Source organism: Ammospiza caudacuta, chromosome 5 (genome assembly GCF_027887145.1).
Source record: "Ammospiza caudacuta isolate bAmmCau1 chromosome 5, bAmmCau1.pri, whole genome shotgun sequence".
Lineage (NCBI taxonomy): Eukaryota > Metazoa > Chordata > Aves > Passeriformes > Passerellidae > Ammospiza > Ammospiza caudacuta.
Window position 1 is genome coordinate 16318784 of NC_080597.1, and position 9985 is coordinate 16328768.

Consider the following 9985-nt stretch of genomic DNA (forward strand, 5'->3'; position numbering starts at 1 on the left):
AGCACGCATCTGGTGCAACACATCACATGCCACGCTTTCTGCCACCGACATGCCACGAACAAGGCAACAGCCCCGAGCCAGCAGCCACGGGCACGCTCCGAGAACAAGCAATCATGTTTGTGTGTGCGTGTCACACCTGGCAGCCGCGGAGAGCGCAGGTGACATTCACGCGGACCAGCGGAGGCATTCGGGCCTCGCCGGGGAGCCCCGAGCCGCGTCCCCCCGGGGCGGCTGCGGTGCCCCGCTACGGCTGGGGCCGTGTTCATAACCCTGAGTCACGCTGCGGAGGGCGGGCGGCGCTCTGCTGCCTTTAAGCTAAAAAAAAAAAAAATATAGTTTTAAAATATTTATTAGTTTGTTTGTTTGTTTGTTTACGCATTGCCGGGCAATAAATCTGTGCACGAACGGGACGCGCCCTTCCCTGTGCCCTCACCTCTCCCCATCCCGGGCACCGCGGCGCCTCCTCGTGACGTCAGAGCGCGGCTCGGTTGGGGGGGCGCCTCCCCGTGACGTCACGGCTCGGGGGGGCGCCTCCTCGTGACGTCACGGCTCGGCTCGGCGGCTGGGGCCCCTCCGCGTGACGTCACCCCGCGGTGGGCCGGGGCGGTGCCTGTCCGTGACGCCAGAGCGGCGCTGTGTCGGGCGGCTCCGCGCGGGGCGGGAGCGGCCGGAGCGCGGCGGGCGGCGGGGCCGGGCGGAGCTCTGTGCGCAGCGCAGCCGGGGCGGAGGCAGCGCAGCAGCCGCAGCCGCGAGCGGAGGGACAGCCCGGCGCCATGAAGTTCCAGTACAAGGAAGACCACCCGTTCGAGTACAGGAAAAAAGAAGGGGAGAAGATCCGGAAGAAATACCCCGACAGAGTCCCCGTGAGTGCGCGCTGCCAGGGCGGCCATGGCTGCGAGCCCGGGCTCGGCCGCCTTTGTTTTCCGTGCCGGCCGTCGGCTGCTGCTCGCCTTCTTTTGAAGGCGAAAGAAATGAGTTTAGTGCAGATGATGGTGATCTCGCTGCTCTGATTCAAATCCCCGGCTGCTTTTCTCCTTAGTGCGAAGCTGGGGCTATTTATGATGCGCGGAGGGCTGCGGTGTGGGTGGGGGGTGGAATACACCTTTTCCCCTGGGAGCCGCAGTAACTCCAGTGGGAACGCTGCTGATCTTTTTCTGGCATGCGTGGGAGTGAGTGGGGAAGGAGCTCACCCTTGTTTCTGTGAAAATGGAGATCAGTGAGTGGGCTAACCGGGTGCTCTTCATACTAAACATGGTCTGCATCCGGGTCATCTCATACGTCCCTGTTATTTTTATTTTTACTTCAGTTTGGCATGTCTTTTCGATATAGCCTCACTCTTTTCCTTTGCATGAGCAAAAACATGATGCTTCTCAGCCCTTTTGCTCTCCTGTTTAATCATTCTGTGGAAAAAAATGTCACTTGGAATGCAAGGTCATCTAGCTAAATTTTGCTTCCTCATTCTTAGGCCCCTTTGGAGTGCCTGTGGGAAACTTCTGGCTTCGTAATTCCGAATAATTATTGGGATGAAAAAAAAAAGAAATGACAAATCTAATTAAGTGTGGAGTGTTTTTTCCTTTTTAATAAACATTTTGCAAGTATTCTTTTTTTTCTATCCCCACTGGAGAGGTCTGCCCTAGATTTACTGCACAGGTGTACTGCATTCAAAAAAACTGGGATCACCATGTAAAACTAATGTCAGAGGGGGAACAGTTACACTCCATGTTTTCCCTGCAGGCTAACAGCATGTTTTATCTTGGGAGGGACCCTCAAATAGACTTGAAAAAATGTTTGGAAGTCAGTATTTGGGTGGCTTTGTTCTCTCTGGTTTTGGGAGGCCTGGCATAACATAGGTTGAGCATGCAGCTTGAAGTGTGTGGGGTTGGGCATTTATGATGAGGGCTCTGTAGGTCGGCCGGTGTAAATTGAGGATTAACGTGGCAGATTGCACAGCAGGCCATGACAAATGTGTCAGGAAGAACCCTGTGGGGAGCCCAGGACGAGGCCCAGTCTGGCGGGAGATAAAGGAGGTCAAGACAGGGGGGGCATCAGCAGAACTTGGTGAAGAAAACTAGGACCAGAATAACAGGGTGTGCTGGAGTTAAGGACCATTGGAATGATGCATGGCAAGGCCCAGACATGAATTATGAGGGATAGCCTCTTAGAGGATAGAGCTGCATACAAAGAAATGAAGGCAGCACTCTGTTCTTCACATCACTTCTGTGTCTGCCCTTCCTGACAGTAGGATCCTTGAAGATGTCATCCTTTTGGCTGCCTACGCTGCAGTGCCGTGGTACATCTCAGCATTTTGATGAGATTTCACTGCCCTGCCTTGTCACAGTCACCACTCAGCAACAGCTCAAACATAGATACTCTGTATTCTGCCCTTAGGATTTTCCTTGTAGGTTTTTTAGGTATGTGAAGGGTTTAGTGCTTCAGAAGAGACAACCTGCATTATCCAGGAAACTGACTGCAGTTGCCAGTCAGATTAGCAGAGCACCTCCATTCCTTCTGTGCATCTTTGCAAGAGGGAGATGTTTCCTAACATCTCTTAAATCAGTGGTCATCTAATTTAAATCTTTCCTAGGGGATTATAAGCCCCAACACTCACCTTGTTCTCATAGGCATGACTTCTTTTCCTTTATTATCTAATGATCAATCTACAAGCCCCCTCCTTCCCCGCCACCTCCCCACCTTCAGTTAGGGTAGTCACAGCAAGCAGTTTGGCTTGTCAGTAGGTCTTTTTAATTGGAGGCAAGAACTAAAGGTTTCTCCCTACTGCAGTTTACTGTGTTAAATATTGCTTTGTTTGGCTGTGCTGGTAAAAGGTGTGAGAAGTGCTGTTGCTGTTCAGTGAGATTGTGGTACTGTCCTTCCCTCACAGCATTTACCAGCTGCATCTTGTACAGAAATGCATGTCCTACCTCAGACTGCCTGAAGGAGCCTGAGTGCCTTATGCTAACTTAGGTACTTGAAAATCTTGAAGTAGCTGAGGCAACCATGTTTCTATTTTAAAATCAAACCTGGAAATTTCAGGGGGTTTGGCTGTGCTGGCCACATGGAAATGGAGCACAGGGAAAATGTGTCCTAATTGGTACCTCTCTGGTGTGAGGTATTTTGCAGACACTCACTTGGTTCTAGAAGGATTCAGGTTAGCACAGCACCATGTCCAGGCTAAAATACACCAAGCTCAGGATAACATTTTGTTCTGGTGTGGTGTCTCACTGGTGGGGCAACATCGTTTTGCTTCCAAAGAAGGCTTAGTCCACAGCAATTCAACCTTTTCTCTTACACAACAGTTCTATTTGCTAACTTGGGTTGCCAAAGAACAATGGGAGCATGGAACCCTTAGAAATTAGTCCCACAATGTTTCAGGTGGAGTATTTACTAGTATAGAGCCTAAGGGAATTAAAAAGATAAAAAGTTCAGAAAATCCAGCTTTAGATTTAGTTTGGGTGGTCAGAATGGCTTCTGCAGAACAGCAAGCCACATAAATTGAAATGTGATGGGCCTTTTACCCATTCAAAAGTACATCTCACAAAAAAAACCTGCATTTTTTTTTTCTGCACAAACACAGTAGTTCCAAAGGTTTCAATGGAAAAGGAGATCAGGTCACTGGAATAATTCCTGTTTGTGAGGTAAATATTTTGCCTAGCTCTGCTAACAAAAGTTATCTTGTAGCAAAAGACCTCTTGGTCAGTTTGATCTCAAAGCTGCTGTGCTTTGTATTTTTCTGTGTTAGAATATAAGGAAACTGGTATTTTTGTCAAGAGATCTCAATGGGTCGAGTTGCCCAGATGGTAGGCTGGTTTTAATTATTGTATCTTTACTTGACTTAGGAAATTTCCATAGATATGTGAAATATGGATAATAAAGGATATGAATTTCAGAGTACATGATAACTCCTGAAGAACTAGAGATTTTTTAAAAAATTCCCCAATGAGCTGTAGTTTCTCTTTAATTCTTTGCTTCATTCTAGAGCACTTGGTGTTGGTGAAAATAGAAATTGGGATGTGGGACTACTGGGAGTAGGGCTGATTTTGTGCAAGGCAGTTTGGAACTGTAACCTGGAAACAGTTTAACTTACTTGTGTTCGTGTATTAACCTCCTGACAGCTTCTTCACACAAAATTAACCTGAATTGGGAACATCAAGGTGTCCTAATTATTTTTTTTCCTCAGCCATTATGGTTTATTTTTATGTCTGTTCTGGACTCTTTTTTTCACTCACCATGCTTACTGCTGCAGGCCTGGGCTCCCAGCACAGCTATTGGGAGTGATTTTAGGTTGTCTCCTGTTCTTCTTCTTTAAGTCATCTCACCTGTGTGTTCTTTAATGTTGTGTATTCATTACAGATTATATACCTAAAGGCCTGGTATGAGATGGTAATATCCTTATCCACTGACTCTTTTTGGACCATTTTGGTTTATGATACTCATCATCTGTTTCTTGTTTTCTCTCTCTCTCTTTCCAGGTAATCGTGGAAAAAGCACCCAAAGCCAGAGTACCTGACTTAGACAAAAGAAAGTATCTCGTGCCTTCTGACCTCACAGGTAACAATGCCTACCTGCTTTCTTCCTGATTTTCAGTGAGAGGGTACACAGTACCCTTGTTCTGAGGGTATTGTGTTTCCCATCATTTCCATCAGTATTAGAAGGGCTTACTCTGAGGGCTGGGAACTCCTCAGCTGTGAGACATGAAGGTTGGGGAAAGGAAGGAAAAGAAGTGTTTTTTACTCTCTGATCAGTGCAAAGAAAATATCCAGACAGGCTCAACATCTCATTTATCTGCTGTCCTTGTTATATTTATACCTTATAGCCTGGGTTACAACATGCAGAATTCTCTGAGATCTTTTGAGGTATCTCACTGGCTCAGCCAGTGTGTCACAGCTGAGTTCTAGCCATGACAACAATGACTGACTAAATTGTGTATCATGGGCAGTGTCATGGCCAGTCAATGATGACCTAGCTGCAGAGTTGCCAGAGGCTGTACTCTTGTTGCAGGAAGAGACAAGTTCTTGCAATAGTCCCATCCTTTTTCCACCCCTATAGTTGTAGTCATAGCTACAGAATTCTTTTTTCTGAATGGTCATGATGATCTTGAGTGTGATTACATCTCTTTTTATTTAAGAACATGAAGAAGAACAAGAACATGAGTTAAAGGAACAGCATTTCTTCTTCTTGCAGTATTTAATGGACTGTGAAAAACTTTCTTGTGCAACATAGTTCAAGTAAATTGTAAGGAATTTTGTTTTCAGGAATGATATAACCATTTACAACAAGGCTAAATTCTCTAAGGTGTCTTTGATCTGTAGGATTTAAAGGTTAAGCTAGTTAAAGGTCTTCTCACCAATTCCCCTCAGTAGAGAATTTCATACCATAGTAGGTGGAGTGTGGATTTAGAGGGGACATGGCATGGGGTGTGCACCTGAGAAACTGCCAGCTCTGAGTGGATTGGCTGCTCATGTGGTTACAGTCATGAAGTTACTGCTTTCTTCTCTTGCTTTTTTCCTGCATTGTTCATGTTCCCCTAATTTTTATATACAGTATGTGACTTCCACCACCAAAAGAAAACAGTCGTGGTTAGAGTTACAATACAGAAATAAACAGCAACAACAACAAAAAAACCCCTACAACATTCCTTCTGCATCTAAAGGCATTCTTTGTTCCTCTTCAGTTGGTCAATTCTACTTCTTAATCCGAAAGCGGATCCACCTGAGGCCGGAAGATGCTTTGTTCTTCTTCGTCAATAACACCATCCCTCCCACCAGTGCTACCATGGGCCAGCTGTATGAGGTAAGCCTGGCCCTCTCCTCTTGCCTTTCCTTGGCGGGAGCAGTGTCCAGAAGTGTCAGTGGTTTCAGCTTGGTCACAGATGCCTGAACATCCCTCTTGCCCTGAGCTGTATCCCATCACCTGGTCAGGGGAGTTCCATCCCCCACTTAGGAGTCTGGGGAGGCTTATCAATTCAGCTGGTTGTTTGCTGTTGAAAGGGTTGTGACAAATACTTGCCCCAGCAATGATCTATTGCTCCTACTACTTTACCAGAGTATTGAAATAAACCACTTCCTTTTCGCAGATTGGGGCTGGGGAGGGTGGCGAACATAGGTTTTGCTGTGTATACGAAAGAGATTTCCTTTTGGCCAGTAAAAGTAAGTAAAAAGCCAGTAAAAGGGGCAGTATCGCTGGACATCCATTTGTCTACAAATACTTTCTTGGGGAACACTTCTTCTTTGCCTAGAATTACTTTTTCCTCGCTCGTACTGTGTAAGTGAGGATTACATAGGATGCTGCAAACATTGCTGCCTGCTATTTCTACTCAGCAGTGTTATTTGATCAATCTTAGAGACATACAGGATATACAGCCCATATTTCTCAGCTCTATAGCCATTATATCATGGGTGGCTTGCAGCCTGGATTGATTTCTCCTTCTGCTGGGTGTTTTAATAAACGAGCTCTGGCATGGTGCTGTGAGCCTTGTTTGGCCTGTCACTTTTTGACAGTAACTGGATACTTCATCAGTCTGTGTACTGATGGAGATAATAAAAGATAACACAAGGCAGGGTGCTTTCCAAATCTGACCACGTCGAAGGAAAGTGTCTGACTGTCCAGAGCTGAGGTCAGATCTCTGTTGCTGGCATTCCACAGAATTTTTGTGTCAGTGTAATCACTTAACATATCAGCTCTATTGCTCATATGTAAAACAGGACTTAGAAATACAGCCACTTGTCAGAGTGTTCTGAAAAACTAAAAATACCATCTAGAGGTGATTTTTGACTTGTTAAATCCTTCCAAGTCTCTCTCTCAATCTTAAGACCACACCACTGCTGAGATACTGGTGAACAGTCAGAGCTGTTTCTGTTGCATGCTTGCAACACAGCCTGGCTCTTCAAGTAAATTCCCTGTGTACAGAAATGTGTCCTGCCTGTGTGTAGAAGCAGAGCTGTGGCCAGAGTTCTCTTTGGTCTTGGGAAGCGAAGCCTTCGATGTAAATGGAGAGGAGCAGTGAAAGAGAAGTTACCTGCTCGTGTTATGATGATCTCTGGGTTGAGCTTTCTCACATGCAGTGAGTTCCCAGCTTTGGCTCCTCACTTTGTCCCTTTGTCCCCTGGCAGGATAACCACGAGGAGGACTATTTTCTCTATGTGGCCTACAGCGACGAGAGCGTCTATGGCAAGTGAGCAGCAGCCCCCCAGGCATGCAGGCTGGATGGACTGATGGAATGGATTGGCGGGGAGGGGGTTGCTGGAGAGGCAGGAGGAGGATGCATGAGAAGAGAAAAAGAGAACTGGAAGTGAACCACATGCACAATGTCATCAGCTTCCACGCATTAATTATCACCATTATTTTTTAAATTGAGGGGAGTCAGGGTAGGGGGGCAGGGTGAACTTGAAGACTAAGGAGAGGTTCCACACTGGGGGGTGGGGAAACTCCACTGTTCACAATTCTTCTCTTGCCACAGCTGGAAGTAGTTAGTGCTGGAGGCTGCTAGACAAGCCAGTGTAGTGAACCTCCAGGAGAGTGACTGGGCAGGATGGCCATTTTCATGTAACCCTTTCATTGGATGAAGAAGGCATGCCATGTATTGTCACTGACCTTGTCCTGTCTTGTCCACGGCCCCCATTCAGTGAGCTGTGAAATATTTCACTCTGCCCACACAAGGCTGTCCTGTGCTGACAGTCCTCCCTCCAGCTACTGACTGTGAATTGTTCCAAGGGTATTGTGTTTCCCATCATTTCCATCAGTATTAGAAGGGCTGGTAGCTCTGTCCATCAGTATTAGAAGGGCTTACTCTGAGGGCTGGGAACTCCTCAGCTGTGTGACATGAAGGTTGGGGAAAGGAAGGAAGGAAAAATTCTGCAATTTTTTTTTTCCTTTGTTGCTTTAATTGCAACTGCTGGACAGAAAAATGACCCTTTTGTTCTTTTCAGTGTAGTCAACTGATAAACTCGTAAGCACAGGGCTAGAAAGGACCTCAAGAGCCCATACCAGCTCTGAGACAGGACTGAGTATCCCAAACATGCCCACCATGGCTGCTCATCAAACTTGTTCTTACTGAACTTCACTGAGGAAGATCCTGGAGGCTGCTGAGATTGTCTGTTCAGTTCCTAGCTAGCCTACAAGTGAGATTGCTTTTCCTGATACCTAACTTTAGTCACCCTTGCTGTGCATTAAGGCAACTAACTACTAGTGGTCTCGTTTTTGGTGAACACAGAAAATTATCTATCAGTGTTGTCCTTGTACCAGTCTTCTGCAGATTTGAAGATGGCAGAGTTCCTGTGGGTTTCACCTTCCCTTCCATGTCTCCTCCCTGTACAGCCCTTGCACCACGTGCACAAGCGTAGGAAATCAGTCACTGCCACGTGTGTTCTGCTGGCTTTTTGTGATTAGGTAACAGTGCCTCTCTGTGCCACAAGAGAGGTTCTTTTAGACTTGAAGGGAAAAGGGAGTAGATTATCTGTAGATTTTTTTTCTTATTTTGTTTTAAGCTAGTGCTGTTCTTAGGAGGGTGTCAGATGCTGTGCAAGCCTTATGCTGTCATGCCAAAGCAGTTTCTTCTCAGTGGCAGGAACAGCAGATTTTCCCATTACTGCCATAACTATGATGAAGGAATAGGTCTTGGAGAGTGAGCTGACTTTCAGGAAAATTCTGGGGTCTTAACTAAAAATCAGAGAGGTAGGCCTGAATTACTGTAAACATTCCTACATTTAAAAGAGGGACCAAGAGGGAGAAAGGGAGAAGCAGGATGGAGAATACAGGTGAATTCCAAATTAAGTTGAAGGTGTTTGCTCAATTTACTTACTTGTAAAGTTAGATCACCATTCCCTGTGTTCCCCAGGAATGAGAAATCAAGATGGATGCTCCTCTGAGTGTGGGGAACAGGAAATCAGGTTTCAGCCTTCTCTGACTGTTGTTTCATGGAGGTGCATGAGGCAGGAGAGCTGATGGGAGTGTCAGGTGGGGGTTACTGGCAGAACCATGTGAAGGTCAGGGAAGGCAGTGTGGTGGGGTGGGAGGGTTACTGCCTGTGTGGTGGGAAGTACCAGAAGAATGGGAGAGAAGGGAGGAACCACAGAGGATGCAGACAGAAAATGAGGGTGCAGATGATGAAGTGGTTGGCATAATATCCCCAGTATTACATCCTGAACTTCAGGTTTGCTGTTCCGTCCTGTGTTCATCTGGAATAAATGTGTTTGGACGAGTTGTACCTACTGCCAACTTGGATAACTGCACTGCCTGCACTGCTCAGTCCTCTCTTTTAGACTCACTCTCCTTCAACTACCAGGCTTTCTTCACATCCTTTGGGTGCAAATCTGCATCAATCTCTTGTTTTAGGAAGCTCTGAATATTCTGAAGCAGAGGACAGACCCAGGAGGCTTTCTGGGATAAAAGAGAAGACACAGGCAGATGGTGTGCATCTCTCTGCTGCTGTCCCACTTGTTCATGCCAAGCACGTGGTTAAGCACACTCAGGGGAGAAAGAGTTGGCATTTGGGGTGCTTGGTTTTGTGTTCAGTCCTCCCCTCATGCTGCTGGGTTTAAATGACATGTGGGACTAATCACAACTGTTTGTTTAGTGTAGAGTTTATGATTTAATTTACTTATTTTACAGTTCTTTCAACTGAATTGTGGCATTTCTGTTTTTGTGCTAGTATTGTACAAGGTAATGATGGTAATTTTTTTGTGTTGGTTAGCTGCAGGTTCTTGTAAAATAAAGTTCAGACTAGAGCTTAATCAACTTATCAATAAAGATGCATTTGAAAATCACAGATTGGTCCAAAATAGGTGACTAGCATTTCTTCCTGATGTGGGCTTGTAAATGAAGGGATGACTTTGCCAGAACTTTTGCTGCTACTTTTTCCCACAACCCCAGGTTTACTCTCTCCTGTCTACCAGGACAAGTCCCATCTCTCCTATTTTTGGTGGTATTGTCACATACACGCCTATCTGTGTCTTGCTATGCCACTAGTGGGACTTTTAATTAGACCTGC

The 9985-nt window shown here is 46.0% G+C and overlaps 1 protein-coding gene across 1 annotated transcript; it reads left to right on the plus strand.

Annotated features, from left to right (window-relative positions):
• Positions 1 to 625: 625 nt before the first annotated feature.
• GABARAPL1 (GABA type A receptor associated protein like 1) lies at positions 626 to 9761 on the plus strand. The gene is made up of 5 exons (XM_058804549.1): positions 626 to 863; positions 4470 to 4548; positions 5672 to 5790; positions 7110 to 7171; positions 9331 to 9761. Exons 1-5 carry the CDS (start codon positions 774 to 776, stop codon positions 9338 to 9340), a joined length of 360 nt encoding a protein of 119 aa, XP_058660532.1. The 5' UTR covers positions 626 to 773; the 3' UTR covers positions 9341 to 9761.
• Positions 9762 to 9985: the final 224 nt, after the last annotated feature.

What these genes read in the sequence shown, in the direction of transcription:
- GABARAPL1 (XM_058804549.1), top strand. Translation starts at nt 774, where the DNA reads ATGAAGTTCCAGTACAAGGAAGACCACCCGTTCGAGTACAGGAAAAAA. An exon ending in AATACCCCGACAGAGTCCCC is followed by an intron (nt 864 to 4,469) that starts GTGAGTGCGCGC and finishes CTCTCTTTCCAG; the next exon opens with GTAATCGTGGAAAAAGCACC. An exon ending in CGTGCCTTCTGACCTCACAG is followed by an intron (nt 4,549 to 5,671) that starts GTAACAATGCCT and finishes GTTCCTCTTCAG; the next exon opens with TTGGTCAATTCTACTTCTTA.